This window comes from Lissotriton vulgaris, chromosome 1_1 (assembly GCF_964263255.1).
Source record: "Lissotriton vulgaris chromosome 1_1, aLisVul1.2, whole genome shotgun sequence".
Lineage (NCBI taxonomy): Eukaryota > Metazoa > Chordata > Amphibia > Caudata > Salamandridae > Lissotriton > Lissotriton vulgaris.
The window spans coordinates 2,030,771,040-2,030,787,265 of record NC_141685.1 but is presented as its reverse complement, the minus strand read 5'-3'; the positions used below and the strand labels follow the sequence as shown (position 1 = coordinate 2,030,787,265).

At 48.6% G+C, this 16,226-nt stretch overlaps 1 protein-coding gene across 2 annotated transcripts in view; it reads left to right on the top strand.

Annotated features, from left to right (window-relative positions):
• Positions 1-16,226, top strand: part of IRAG2 (inositol 1,4,5-triphosphate receptor associated 2) — a 1,414,859-nt gene that overhangs the window by 77,466 nt on the left and 1,321,167 nt on the right. For both annotated transcript variants that reach the window (XM_086920312.1, XM_086920307.1), the window contains exon 2: positions 5,575-5,682. In XM_086920312.1, the coding sequence (XP_086776438.1) occupies positions 5,575-5,682 (108 nt within the window). The remainder of the gene's footprint in view (positions 1-5,574; positions 5,683-16,226) is intronic.

Here is a 16,226-nt window from a genome sequence, read left to right as displayed (position 1 = left end):
TCAATCGGGCTTAACTCCGGCAGGGAGTCGAGGCCGGCAATGCTTGGGGCGAGGGCATGCCTCAGCTGTAGGTAACGGAAGAACTGGGACTGAGGCATCTGGAACTCTACTCAGAGTTCCTCAAAGGATTTGAGGGTGGCGCCTGACATGACCTGGCCCAGTTGTGTAATTCCAATAGCCTCCCAACCCTCGAACCCGGCCAGGGCCGCCAGTTCTGGGAGCAAACCGTTGTGCCACAGCGGCGTTTCAGCCGTTAATTTGCCCCACCAACCCATGCGGCGCAAAGACTGCCGCCACACTGCAAAGACCACTTTTGTTACCGACGGCAACCCACGGCGTATACGGGCCGAGTAGAGAACGGTGTGGAGCGTACGGTCACCCATGAGATGTCTCTCCAGGGCATAGGCCGGGTCACTCCTGTCCCCGTACCACCATTCATTGAGGACAAGAAGATGTGACGCCTGGTAATAGGAGAGGAGGTCGGATGTGGCCAAACCACCACAGTAAGTGGACAGAAAGCACGTCCTCAGGGCCACCCTGGCTGCACCGCCATCCCACAGGAAGCGGCTCAGCACAGAGTTCACCTGACGGAACCACTCCATGCCAATAGGGTGCGGGAAATGTTGGAGTTGGTACAACAGTCTCGGCAGCGCCACCATCTTAAAGATGGCCGACCTCCCAAAGATTGTAAGGGGCATTCTGGACCACGTCTTGACATCAGCCTGGACCCGTTCCCACACCGGCAAGACACTGCGTGCCCAGGCCACGGCTCGCGAAGTCGAGAGGAAAACACCCAAATATTTCAGGCCGTCCGTCGCCACGCGCAGGTCGGCGGCCCAAGGGTCGGCAACCACTCCGCCACGTAAAACCCACAGGGTCGACTTAGACAGGTTAAGGCGGAGCCCTGAGACTTCGCCAAACCCCCGCATGATCTCCAAAACTCGAGGGCCCGAGCGCCGCAGGTCGGTAAGGAACAGGAGGACGTCGTCTGCGTAAAGTGCAATCCTATCCGTTAGGGTATCGTTCCAGACAAAGCCACGCAGATGGGCATCCATTCGTATCCGCGACGCCAGGGGCTCCATGGCCAGGGCAAACAGATAGGGGGACAGCGGGCAGCCCTGCCGAGTACCACGGCCGATTTGGAAGCGCCCTGAGACCGCACCGGCTACACGGACCGACGCCGTAACATTGGTATACAGGAGACGGACATAGGACAAGAAGACAGGCCCTAGATTGAGGCGGGCCAACAAAGTGAACAAATACGCCCAACTCACCGAGTCAAAGGCCCGGTCCATGTCTGCGAGGAGGAGTGCGGCCTGTTCATCCCTAGCACCCATGGCGTCGATCGCTGCCTGCGCCCGCCGGATATTATGCCGGGTGGCCCTGTGCGGCATGAACCCGGCCTGGTCAGGGTGGACCAGGTCGGCGATGTGGGGCAGAAGGCGATTCGCCAGGGCTTTCGCCAAGATCTTGGCCTCGATGTTGAGGAGGGAGATTGGCCTGTAAGAGTCGTGTCGGTCCGGCGCCCTGCCAGGCTTCAAAAAGACCACAATCTCAGCATGACGCCAGTCAGGTGGCAGCTCGCCTCTAGACCGCGCTGCCTCCAGGGCGTTGCGAAAGTGGGGTCCCAGCTGGACATGGAACTTTTTATAAAATTCGGCAGGATAACCGCTCGGGCCGGGCGCCTTCCCAGTATTCAATTGGCCAAGGGCCTCCCCAAGTTCCTCGGACGTTAGTGGGGCCTCCAAGGCCGTTCTAGTCTCCTCCGGAACTGCCTGCGGGAGTAGGTCATCCAAGTATGAGGCAATCTCGCCCTCCACCAATGGGTCACGAGGAGCGTATTGTGCCTCGTAGTAGCGGGCAAAGCTAGCCGCCAACCGATCCGGGTCGGTCATAACTGAGCCATCCTCCGCCGTAAGGCCGGGTAGCTCAAGGGGCTGGAAAGTCGCCTGGCAAAGCCTATGTAGCATGGTGCAGGACTTATCGCCCCACTGATACACCCTGCTACGCGTGGCGAGCCACGCCTGCCGGGCCTCCTCGTAGAGGACCGAGGAATATGTCTGCTGGGCCTGCAGGAGCTGTCGCACGACGCCCTCGTCACCCCCGAGTCGACCACGCTGCTCCAGCTCCTCCACGCGGGCCGCGGCAGTCACAATGGCCTCCCGACGCTCCCGCAGAGCGGCCGCACACCAAGCTATATCAATGCCCCGGATCGTGGGCTTCAACGCCTCCCACACAACAATGGCATCGACACCGCCCACCAAATTCTCGCGCCAGAAGTGATCGATCTCTTCGCGTAAGTGCGCCACATACTCCGGCTGTTGCAACTGCCAGGCGGACATACGCCAGCGAAAGGGTTGTCGTTTAGATGGGAGGGTCACGGTGGCCAGGACAGGGGAATGATCCGAGAGGCCCCTGGGGAGTATCGCGGCGTCCCTGACACGGTTCAGGCAGGCACCCGGTACAAATAAATAATCGAGTCTCGAGAATGACCCATGCACCGCCGATACATACGTGAAGGCCTGCACTACGGGATGAAAATGCCGCCACACATCGATCCAGCCCAGACTACGCACAGTCGCACACAACCGGGTGGGGGCAGCCGCGGGGGGGGGGGGTCAGACACCACACGCGCTCGCCTCAGGCGGTCCAGGCCCACATCCATGACTTCATTCCAATCACCCCCCACCACAGTCAGGACCTCGGGGATTTCGTCCCACAGCGCAAACAGCCACTCAGACAGTGCCCATTGCAGGGGGGGAGGGGCGTAAACACTTCCAAAGACCACCGGCTCGGAACCCAGTAGGCCCTTAACAAAGACAAACCTTCCCTGAGGGTCAATCCATTGCTTCTCATGAACATAGGCCACCCTACGATGTATCAATATGGCCACCCCCCGTGATCCCCTCGTGAAGCCAGCATGATAGACCTGGTGATAACCGAACCTCTGGAGGCTAAGGGCCTTGGAGCCCAGCATGTGAGTTTCCTGAAGCAGGAGTACATCCACCATCTCCCTCTTCCCCCACCGCAGCACAGCCCCACGCTTGATCTTATCCAGGATACCCCGCACATTCCATGTCACCACCCGCAGGGCCTTCGAAGGAGATACAAGCGCAGCATCAGCCATTGTCAATATACAGTCCAAAATCTGGCCCTCCCTCCCACCCAGGTGCAACCCGCAAATCGACAAGAATCACAGCCTCTGACATGTGTGGACCCACCCCCCCAACCCGCAAACTCAGCGCCCCCTTCCCAACCAGAACCCCCCCAACAAGTGCAACACCAGAACACCCCCCCAAGCCCCACACCCACCACCCCAATACCTCAGAAAACATTGAAGTATCTGTCGCGGCATGGAGAGACCCGGGCCCAAAACAGAGGACCCAGGACCCGCCATACCAATGGATCCCCACAACCCCACAATGACACACACACACCACCCCCCCAACAACACTCACATCTGTGAGGGTCTGAGGCCCACATATGGTACCCTCCGAGCCCCACTGCGTCCCCATGACAATAACTGAAGTCTTCACATGGGAACCGGCTGGCACATCAAGGACAAAATGAAACAGTCTCACCAGCCAAAGCAGAGCAATTCAGTATGCAGCATACAAAGTGCGTGTAGGCCCAGCAATGTTCAGCTGCCCGCATCGGAGTGTTCCGAGTCCCTGGCACCACCCGATTGCGATGCACAGGCGGAAGCCGATCTTTTCTTGGAGCGAGACCTCCGATGGCGGCCCTTCTTGGGCGGGCGATCCGTCCGCTCCGGCGACGATCCCTGAGACCTGCCCGGGTCCAGCCCCGGCTGGGCATGGGGCCGGAGTCGCACCGCCTCATCGGTCCAGCGGAACACCTCCTCCGGCGAATCGAAGAAATGGGTCCGAGACTGATATATTACTCGCAGGCGAGCCGGATACAGGAGCGAGTATTGGAGCTTGAGGCCCCGAAGCTTAGCCTTAGCGTCCATGAAGGATTGCCTCTGCTGCTGCACCATCTTCGTGTAATCCGGGAAAATCATGATGGTATGATTCTCGAAGGTGAGGGAGCCCTTGTTCCTCGCCTCCCGCAGGATAACATCCCGGTCATGGTAGTTCAGTAGGCGAGCGATAACTGGCCGTGGGCGCTCACCCTCCGGTGGCCGCTGGGTCAGAGCACTGTGGGCCCTCTCAATCACAAAGCACGTAGACAGTGCCCCTTCGGGGAGCCAGCTCTCCAGCCACCCGGTCAGGAACCGCTCCATGTTGTCCTTCTCGCACCGCTCTGGAAAGCCAATGAAGCGGAGGTTGTTGCGCCGCGCGCGCCCTTCTGCATCTTCCACGCGGGCCGCCAGTGTCTTTTGGACGCTCTCCACCTCCGCTAGTCGCTTCTTCAGGCCACTAATGTCCGCCTCAGTCTCCGTGATACGGGTCTCGGCCCCAGCGATCCGCTCCACCGCGTTGCGAAGGTCCTGGCGCAGGAGCGTGACATCCGCCCCAACCGCTCCAATCTTGGCATCGAGCATGTCTCAGGATTGGGTGATGGCCGCCAGGATAGCTGCATTGTCCGGCCCGGGGCCGCCGCTGCCACCGGCCGCCCCGGCGCCACCACTCGGCCCGGTGAATTTATCGATGGGGCCATGTTTAGGCGGGCCACCTCCTCTGTCCCTGGTCATGGCAAGCGCTGGGCAAGGCGGACACCACCCCCGAACCTTCGGGCACTGTCACAAATCCTGAACGGGGCGGCCCAGATGAGGCCCCAGGGAGGGATGCGGGCCGGCCGCCGTGATCGGATGTCGCGAAAATCGAGGTCCCGGCGTCACCCCGGTAGGACAGGCCGCACCCACACTCGTCCCCACAAGCAGCCGTCCAGGGTATAACAGGAAGAATCTGCGGGTCCGCAGTCTGTGGGCAGCCGTATCCAGCGGGCCGAGCCAGGAGAGGCGGATCAGATGCCCTACCGGCCACTAGGTCATCCCCGGCCGCCTCGGGGCACAAGGAACCCTGTCTCCAGACTGTCGCGGGGCCACGCCTCACCGCCACCGCTAGTTGGTCGGTCAGGGAGTGAGCCGATGGGTAGGAGCTGTTGGCACCGGCCCGATCTCCAGGCGATCGCGGTCAAAGAGATGAGCCAAGGGCGGCGTAGCGGATGCCACCCGCACCCGCCAGGTCGCAGCTGCCACCCGGCGTCACGAAACTCGAGGTCCCCGGTCTCCGGCCGGCCACCAGGCCGCACTCCGCCGCCGCCTCCCTTCGATCACAGGAAGGGAGGAATTGCAGGATCAACACACCAAAGTAGACAGGAGGCTCCACTAGATCGAAAGCAATCACTGGGCACCGACAGTGGGCTCGGGGGTCAGGATAAATGATCAAATTAAGTCCGGGCCGGCGGGAGCTCTACAAGGCTGCGACCGCCATCTTCGCCCGCCAAGCCACGCCCCCCATTTTTGGTTATTTTTTTTTAGCGTATTAAATGTTTGATTTTCCTATACTCGATTGATTAATTGAATACCATTTTAATGACAGTGTAACGTTTTGGATAACTTCTCAAACATTTTTTTTTTAACACGTTTCTTCTTTTCTTTGCTTTTTCAAGGGCTGAGACTTCCCGGGGAGAAGAAATTGGAGACAACTGAAGTGAGCTTGATCTCTGAAGAAGACCTGCTTGACAGTATTTTTCATGCATGCGACATAGAGCACCGAGGTGATTAACTGGAATTTTATTTTGAGCATGCTGACTGGTTTGCATTTGAAGGGACTGCAAGTGCAGTTTAGTTAAGTCGAACTTGGTAGAGTTTCCAAGGAATTTTTTGCAGATATAGGTCTTTGCAAACATCACACACCCTCTAATTGTTTCATGAGGTTTCCTGACAGTAATGTATTTATTAACTTTAAAGTGATTTAGTTTTGTTGTGCTTCAGCTTTGGCTAATTGATCAACAGTCTATGCAAAGGATTGTTATATGTCCTGGTGATGTCACAAGGTTTTGTTTGATTCTGCAGAAATATTAGATTCTCGTCTCGTAAAAAGCTTCCACTTTAATTGGATCCACGTTGTTTTGGCGTACCAAAGGCATTAGCAGATATAAAAGAGGAGGCCTGAGCAATGTTGTCCTACGGTTTAAGGATAATCTCAGGACCTACACTATATTTATTTATTTATTTATTTATTTTATTTATTATAAAGTTTTGTATAGCGCAAACAAGACCCGTGGGTATCAGAGCGCTTAACATAAGAGAGGACAAGGGTTAACATAAATATAAACAGTTAAAGAACAACCGCTGTGAGGTAGATGATATATATATTCGTAACACATGTGTTGTTAGCGTAAATAATATGCTATGACTAAATTAATAACAAAAACATGTATATATAACAAATATGAGGTAGCTCGGTATAGGTTCATGAGAGATGCTGTTCTCATGTTCAGTCAAAATAACCATTACTAGTGGCCTTTAGGTTGTTCTCATATCATAGGATACGTGTTCCTTATAGTATTGACTATGCTTCCCTTTCTCATGGCGTACATGATCTGTACTAAGGCAGTAGTATATCAGAACCCTGAACAGTTCTCTTCACTAAGTATTGTATCTATTCATCAGCAGGCTCTTCACTTCCCGCTTGAATGTTACCAGATTCTGGATCTTCCTGATGTTTGGAGGGAGTGAGTTCCATATTCAGGGGGCAGCTCCTGAGAACGCTCTGTCATAGGTTTTTTTCTTTCGGATGAAGGCTGGCCGTAGCTACAACTCCTCAGCACTCCTAGCTGGTCGGTTGCCACCGGACAACTGAATTTTCTTGGCTAGATATCTTGGGGTGCTGTCGTGTAGTGCTTTGTGTGTGATACATGCTATCTTCATTTGGATTCTTGCTTCATAAGGTAGCCAGTTTAGTACTTTCATGTGCGGGGATATATTCCTGGTTCCGGTGATAAGTCTTGCCGCAGCGTTAAGGCAGGCTTTCAGTGGTGCTGTGCACAATTTTGGTAATCCAGCCAATGTGGTGCAACCATATTCAATCCTCGTGATAACTAAGGATTGGATTGCCAATTTGAGGTCTGTCTCTGAGATGAATGGTTTCAATTTTCTTAAGTAGTTCAAGTGAAAGCGGGCACTTTTCGCCATTGAGTTAATGTGGGCTTTCATGTCTAGATTCTCGTCTAAGGTGATTCCTAGTGATTTAGCTGAGTTGACAAGGATTGGGCTGCAGTTTAGCGCAGTCACGACTTTCGTCCATTCCTTTATTTCTGTATGGCTCCTTGGTGGTGAAATTAGTAGGAACTGTTTTATGTGCATTCAGCTTCAGGTGGTTTGTGGTTAACCATTGAAGTGCCATTTTAGTGTCTCATTCATTAGTTCCAAATCTTTTAGGGATGCGATCTTTAAGTATATTTGCGTGTCGTCAGCATACATGTGATAGGATATTTGAGATTTTTGGAGAATTTCTGTGAGTGGTTCGACGTATAGGTTAAACAGATCTGGGGATAGTGTCGATCCTTGAGGGACTCCAACTGAGATAGGGCACGGAAGTGAGATTGATTGGTTAACAAGGAAGCGCTGCGTTCTGTTCTGTAAAAAGGAATCGAACCATTTCAGCACAATTCCCGACAATCCCATCCTGTCCCGTAGCCTGGTCAGTAATGCTTCATGATTTACCGTATCAAATGCCGATGACGGGTCAAGGAGAATCAGTAAGCATGCTTGATTTTGGTCAAGGGCCTGTAGCGCGTCATCAATAACATGGAGGATCGCTGTTTCTGTGCTGTGCCCTGCTCTGAATCCTGATTGGCATTCATCTAGCAAGGAGAACTTGGTGATGTGTTGGCTCAGTTGGTTCTGCACACATTTCTCAGTCAGCTTGGCCAGTAAAGGGATGTTGGTCACTGGGCGAAAGTTATTTGGATCTGATGCATCCGCTGTGGGTTTTTTGATTATGGGAACTACTTGACCATTTTTTAGGTAGTCGGGAAGGATCCCTTGTGAAAGTGAAGCATTTATTATTTCGGTCCATATTGGAATCAAGATGTGATTGATTTCTTTTACGCATTTAGCTGGCAGGGGGTCATGGTAGTGGTTGTTAGGTTTGATTTCAGAGAGCGTTTTGGCAATCATGTGTTGGTCGTACAGTTCGAATGATTCCCAACTTGCCTTGTTTTTAGCCATAGTGCAATCCGTTGTAGAGTCGGCATCGTTCGTAAACCGAGGTTCGTTGGGAAGGTTCAACGCAGCGTTTCTAAGCTCTACTTCGAGTGCTTTGGCCTTTTCCGTGAAAAATGTGGCAAATTCATCACAGCTTAGAGGTGTTTTTGAATTTTCTTGCACTGATTTGGCTAGTTTGTTTGATTGCTCCTTTAGGATTTCAAAGAGTTTACGTGGTCTGTTTTTGGAATTATCCAGTTCTGCTCTTTTATAAATTCCTTTTTTGAGTTGATGATCTTTTTATTATATTGGTTCCTAATTTTTCTGAGGGCTTCCAGTTCAGGAGATGATGGGTGTTGCCTCCATTTTCATTCGGCCATTCTCAATTTGCGTCTATCTTCGTTTAGTGCTTCGCTAAACCACGGGCCTTTTCTATTGCACCTGAAGTTCTAAACCAGCAAGAATTCTCTGTACCCAGCCAAAAATAAAACTCTGCATACTTAATATATATAGAAATTGAGAAGGCAGGGGTTGGAAGGGCGCAGCCAAGTAAAAACATCTATATCGCCAATACACAAATAAATGTAAAGTAACCCCTCAAGACTAAGTCAAAAAGGAAGATCAGTTTGGAGCCATTCTGAAGTCATCCGATAACTTCAGCCAGGCTATTCCAGCATTTATCTGGGGAAGTTATCCCAGGCCATCCTGAAGTATGCCTAAAGGACAAAATATTTAAATGAGATGACTCTAGAGCAGGCCTGCGGCTGCGTTACTCAAGGATGATCCCAGGATAAATTTAGAATAGGGCTGTATTAGTTGATAATGACTTCATAGTGGGGATGTACTACCTCAAGATGGGATCTGGCTGTATTACTCCATGAGGATTTCAAGATAGGGATGTAATACTCTAAGATGATCTCGCATAGTAGTTGGTAACCATTGTTTGACATGCTGTGGAAGTTAAGAATTCAACTTTTTTTACATGTCTGCAGAGTAGATAATTGCTACAAAAAACCTACAAACAACTGCTTCATGGACTGTCTCCAAATTAAAAGAAAAGTGGATTCCTAGTCTGAAAAGAAGAAAAACACTCGCAAACTATTCAATGCAGGCATGCGCTGCTCATTGTTACTCTAAATGGGTACCTAGCATCTAATCAGATGGGTCTAACTTTAGATAACTCTTTTGATTACCCGAAAGAAGCAATTCATATTTAAGAAAATGCTGTAGTTAGACTCTCCTGTTTGACTTGTAAAAGACCTTCACATCTGCACCGTCCTTGCTGCTCCGTCACAGACTGTGATCAGAGGGATAGGCAGGTATTCTCTCAGCAGTTCATGGATCACCATGGCATATGTTTAGCTGTTCATTGTGTTGTGTGCACAGAAAACAAGAAACCGGAAAAGGAAATTTGGCTTGGAATTTAATCCAGTTTACCACAGAAAATATAACCAGCCTTACCTGTGAGGACTCCAGGGTATAGTTAGATTACTCCAGTGCAATTTCACAATTACTACCTGATGCATGTTCTGTGCGCAACCTAATACTATTGGTGTTAACTTATTACACAGAGAAGCACTAATATTATTGCACCAAATCATTATCTGGAAGGTACATGTTGTAGGCACCTCTTCCAAATATTGAATCAGTATGTTATGTATCAGTATCTCCCCAACAAATATGGTTGCAAAACCTGTAATAAAAACGCAAAATGGTCTACATTTTCTTTAAAGGCAATCACAGACCAAGTAGCCTCCTGACTGCAAGATGCCACTCTACCAGTGATGGTGTCCAACTAGAGTGCGTCACAATGTTCGACCTACCCCATGAAAATTGAGGTAACAGATAACATTATGTTCCACTCAATCTGAACTTTCTGAACCAACATTTGTACACCGGTCATTTTCCAAAAATTATTTACTGGTCACAAAAATACTGGCTGAAATTTGCAACCAGTATTTAGCGAGCAGCAAATAGTACATGTGGCCTCTGCTAATTTGAGTGGTAGGCTACTGCTTTTCATTTTCCTCTACTGCCTACAGTTTTTACGCTTCCATTCTAAAGCTTTTCTTAAGAACAGCGCAGGCCTTGCCAATACTATCATTTATGTTAAGAGTCAAAACATAAAAAGCCAGGCTTAGTAGAGCCCAATACAGATGTCTGTGACCAGATGGCTAGTCAGAGAATCTAGCTACTGGGACTGGTGAATGAACCCGTTCAATAGATACTTTGCAAGGGAGCTTCTTGAAGTGTGATGAAGGTATATAGAGGTTATCATAAAGAAAGTCAACAACCATGCATGACTTAAGTCTAAAGAACCAGGTATGGTTGCACTCTGAAGTGCTTGTTCACTCTCCAGTCCCAGCTGAGTGGCGCTTACCCCGTACAGTGTTAATGAAAAGGCACAGTTATATCCTGGAGCCACCTGTCAACTTGTGCTCTTTGATAACCACCAGCTCCTGAACTTTTCAGCCATGCACCTCAGCGCTCCATCTTTGGATGTTCTAATGGAAGAATCCACTTTATTTCACAATGTTGCTTCAACTTTGTATTATAAAGTGTGGAAGGTGGAAAATATTTTGATCGGAGATGGAAACTGGACATTTTTGTAATTGCTGCAAATGAATATAAGAACGTCCTGAAGTTGTCATGACTTCACCGATTACATATGAATTCATGCTACATACATCTGCGGTAGCAATTTCCCCTGCCTGTTTGCCATGCCTTATAGCCACTCCACCATCCAGTACTGCTCTCTGTTGCCACTAATACTAGCCAGTTCAGATCACTCGCTGCAGTTCTACCTCAGTCTGTCTCTCTTCTGACACCAAACAGTATCCATCCTGTCAAGTTACCATTCTGTGATCCTGTCTTGGCACCAAAACCTCTTCCCTTTTAAACTTATTAGTCAACTCTTCTTTTACCCTTCTCTTATGTCACCCAACTCAGTCTTCACCTGACCTACATCCACTCCTCCCACCTGTCCCTAGTCTCAACCATCCTCATCATGCTTCTAAAGTTCTTTCCTGTCACAAAGGCACTGCACCTCCCATCTGTCACGTCTCAGTTCACCTTATGTTAACCATCAGCTAGAAAACACGTTTACCACCAATTTGCTGCTCTCATTTGTGGCGTATCTCCTGGGTGCCCCTTGTGCCTATGCCGTGAATTCGCAGCCCTCACCTATTTAACCCCTTCGCCAGCTCGTCATGGGCGTTACCTGCACTGCGCGGATGACGAGCTGGCTTTGTCACGTTACGCGGGATTTTTAAAAATGCCGCGCACAGCGGGAAAAGCCGCCGCGGCGAAGCGGTTAATGAACATAATCTCTCATCCAGCAACCCGTTCCCTTGCTACAATTTATTGCTACTGTGACCTGTCCTAGCTACATATATGCTTTTCTCAAAACATCTACGTGAGGTTACTGTTTCCCTGGCCATGTATGTGAATCAAACTGTCACATTCTGCCACCAGTCCTTTAATCCAATATCCTCCAATCCCACCCTCTTCCAACAACCATATATTTAAAATATCTATACCGGTCCTCCCTCTGTCACAATCCCCTCTAATTGCCTCATGTTGCATTGTCACACTCATTAGGTTTTCCACACAGCAAGCTCCCTTCTGTCAGCCCACCTTTTTACTGACCGCAAAGTGGCCAAGTGAGGCAAATACTTATAGAATTTCAATAATCCATAGGTCATCAATTCAAATCCCTCCAGCACAAATTTAGTCTTCCATCCTTCTGAGATTGACAAATGGAGTAAGATGAAGCAGTGTAACGGTAACAACGTTAAGGAGGCAAAGTAATATTGCATGAAAAAAAACATGTTATCAAAGTCAGGAAAGCAAAGATTGGAGTGGAAGAAATTAAAATGATGAGGATAAAAAGAGGTAAATGAAGGGGGGAGGCGAGAAAGGGACCTAAAAAAGGGAGCATAAATGGGGAGAGAAAGGAAAGTGGATGGGAAAGACGGAAAAGCGCAAAGCAGTTAGTGAGGGAAGAGCAAAAGCAGAGCGGAAAGAAAAGCGGGTACAGCCTGAAATTAGAATGGAGAGTAGGAAAGGCGAGAGGTGAGAAGGGGAGGAAAAAAAGCAGATATTGAGGGAGAGCAAGAAAGTGGGTATATCTTTGCGTTATAATACATACAGTAATAAAAATATTTAAAGTTGAGGGATGACACAGCTGTATGATTCCCGGGCCATCTTCACCTAATGCATAACTCCGCGTTCCAAGATACAGAATATCGATTATTTTAGTGTGCTAGTGTTATCTGCCAACCAATGATACATTCCTGGCATTATAAGAGATGACAAAGGGTCAGTTATCTCATCAGGATTTTTGGTGGAGAATCACAAGACTTTCAGACAAAAGAAACACTGCCACCTATTTCGAAATGAAGTCCCACATTAAGAAAGGCTCCCAAACACTTGCACTTCTGCATTAACAAAGCGTGAAATTCAACTGAGTCAGTCTGCTGTTCTGGTGTTGAGGCGAACTGATACACCCCCTTAATAGTGAGTGCCACGGAGGTTTGAGGCGGGCCCAAGTTAAATGCCTGCTCTGGCTCGGGTCAAAGTCCTCTTGATAGCTCAGCTCCTTTTGTGGACGAAGTTTCGCAGGAGATGTGGTTTAAAATACCAACCCTGGTATGTGGGGAACCAGGAGTGGCAGAGCCAGGGTTTCATGGGCCCTAGTGCAAGGAAGGGAGTGCCCCCCTTCCCCATGGCTGCTGTTTGAATTGTAAAATACAGTAATAATCAGTCAGTGGGCCCACCATGTCTGAGCCCTCTCGCAGGTGTACCTGCTGCAACAATGAAAGATACGCCCCTTGCAAACCGGTTCTTATCCCAGCCTTGGTTCAACATCCTGTGAATTCAGCCTAATGTCCCTGTGCTGGCAACACAAAAGTGTAATTCAGTCTGTGTTGAAGTCCTCTTATGTCCTTGGCCATGGTTTGCGCTATATAAAATCACCAAAAAAGTGGTTTAACTGTCACCCATGCGCTAATCCCATTTAGCAACAATTAAAGACAAGGCATTACTTTTGATGGGAACATGAGATAGCCATCTAGTGGCGGCTGAATTGCTGCAGTGGGAAATTATGAAACCGGAATCAATCCCGGCTTCCCCACTTAAACACATTGTGTGATCCTGGACAAATACCATTTGTTCATTATCACACATGAGCGAGCATACAGTCAAATACTTTTTTAGTGCAGCACAAAAACCTCTCCTGTTTGATTTAATTAACTTCGGTGTTGCAGTATGTATAATCAGATCGAGGTCACATACATATAGGGTGCACATGACAGTGGACTTGCCTCATAGCTCCCTATTAGCATTATCAAGGTGTAGACAGGACATTTGCTTTGTTCATGTCCCTTTTAATAAATAGTTTTTCAAAAAGAGTAACCAGGAGCTTTCTACCCAGGCCCTGCACATGTGCTCCCAACTAGGATATGCAAAAAAATGAAGGATTGTGCAGTTCTAAAGTGGAGGGGAGTACAGGAGTGAACAGGTCTTTTATGGATTGCCCTCACATACCCCAAAGGATGTCATGCATCATCATAGGGTGTTTGCTCCTCGTTGGGCCGGCACTGCATTGCCCGACTGGCACCCGCGAAGGGGCTCTTTGCCCGAGATCTTTTTGTGAAGCTGTTGGGTGTGTGACAAGGTAGTGAGTGAGCGGTGCAGAATAAAAAAGATCTTGTACTGATCGAAGTATAGAATTTTATTCTGAGGGTGTAGTAGCCTAACTAAAATTGAGTGAGCCCTGCCTGAGAGTAATGATCCTACAGGGTCTGTCTAGTGAGGGTGGTCAACGTGTTTCTTGCCTTACAACCTCTGGCGGGTCTAACGGCAATTCGTCAGGACCGGTGTATTAAAATGTGTGAGAGAGGGTGCTCTTGACTTACACTACCACAGCGCTGGTGCAGTGCATCATTGAATAACCAGCGGTGCCATCTGGAGTCATGGCGTATAGCCTGGACTTTTGAGACCTGAAAAAAATGAATGATAAGAAAGTGGTAACCTGTTAGAGCAAGGGTAGCCCGTCCCGTAGGGACACTCCCCTACTCCGGCTGAAATTGAAGCGCCGTCCTTCAAATGCACTCGCATGTCAACTGGTCATGAAAGGGATCTATAACTGTACAATTATGCTCTCACACCGCCAGTTACATAATTGTGGTCCACAGACAGAGCACTTAGGAGGTACTGATGGTGGTAGAAAGTTCAAATAGGACTGCGGATCGTAAAGGTAGTAGAAATACCAACCATATATATTATTGCATAAAAAACAATTGTGGACAGTTGATCAATGTCGTGCAAAGCAAGGCATGTGTTCTACTTTTGCTGTTAGAACTAGTGTGCCTTCGGGCACCATATGCATTTAAAATTAATCGTGGTGATCACTGAGTTAAAAGTTGATTCAAGTGAGTATCAATAAAGGCATACCGCTATGTGTTGTGGCCGCCGGGGGAGGATTGTATTAACATTTTCCCCCCTACCATAATGGCCAATATGACAAACAATGCCTCTTAGTCATACTTATGCCAAATATGGGATTATCAAGATGTATTATGGTCTCTCGCACGCACTCTCATATGCACCCAGATATCAAAGGAATAGTGCAGACAGGGTCAAAATAACAGAGCACTTTGTTGCTTGATCCTACCAAAGAAACCACAAAAGAAAACGGGTGGGATGCGCCGGTCCAGTTCACTCTGGTATATGCTCTTTACCTTGTTGGTGCTTCTGTGTCGTCAAGCCTCAAGGAGGAATGCGGCGTCTACTTACATGCGGGTGGAGTAGCAACTAGCTGTCGTCCTACTCCTGCTCTGATCCCCTTAAAACCTGTCTGTGTGGGCTGTGTATAAGTAAATGTCTATCGTAGCGTCAGGAACGTGAGTCAGCTAGACCAGTAACCGCGGCAGCCATTTTGTGGTTATCAATCAAACTTTATTCAAACTCCTTGTGGTGTCTGCCTTTGTAACACTAGCGACAGTGGGGGTGGGTAAGTCCTGATATATTGCAAGGCACATAAGATACATGTCTCCTAAGTGTGGCTGCATTTGCCCAATTTGGTAATGGTGCCTGTGATTATTTTGGCACAAGTTGTCCTATTACCTTTAAGTTTGTTGAAGCAATAGAAAAGACAGTATTATATTGCAGTTTTTTTGTATTAGGTTAGAAGTGTTGGTTATCTGTGTGTCCGTGTGGGTGGGGGACCTAGATGCCTCAACTGGTACTGACATGGTCCTATACATAGGGACTTGGGTTCAAATTTATTCCGATCATAAAAGTGATTGTGGGAAGGTCTGGTATTATTCTAATGTCTATTATCTCAGGAATGATCACCTTGGAAAAAGACTAGGGAAGTAGGATCGTGGAGGGCCCTCTGCCAATGGTCTTGTGCGCTGGATGCCGCACTTAGCCATGACTTGTTTCCCAAGGGATTGAGTGGAATGTAGCAAATAGCAACATACATATTTGACTACGGTCAGAACGGAGGGTACTAGGTACGGTTTAATTTGACCACAGGATATCATGATTAAGGTCCCCAATGTGGCTGGAACTCTTACAGATCCATTGTTGTTCTTTCCTGAACAGGGCATATTTGCTGATATGGGGGAGTGGTGTGTGTTGTGATTCTACAAAATGGGTACAAATCCTGGTATTTGTCCTTTTGCACCTGATATTGCTACGGTGTTCTATGATTCTGGATTTGAAGGGTTGTGTGGTCAAGCCCACATATTTTAAGTGCAATGGACATGTAATAAGGTACACACAATTGCTAGTATTGCAATTCGTGGGTTTCTTTTGTTGCCAGGTGAGGACAAGATCACCAATTTGCTTGCACTAGTGAGGGGACAGACGATACCTTGGCAACAAGAATAGTAACCCGTCACAGGAGGTAAGTTCCACAGCCGGTTACTTTTTGGCAGTTCTTTCCATGGTCTAGTACTAATCTGTAGATCTTTAAGGTTAGCAGTTCTTTTGTACACCCATCGTGGCTTATCCATGGTAAAGTCCCCTAGGTGTAGGATTCTCCAGTGTTTGTTAATAATATGTTTGATGTTGGATTGCGGTGTAAATGTGGTGACACGTG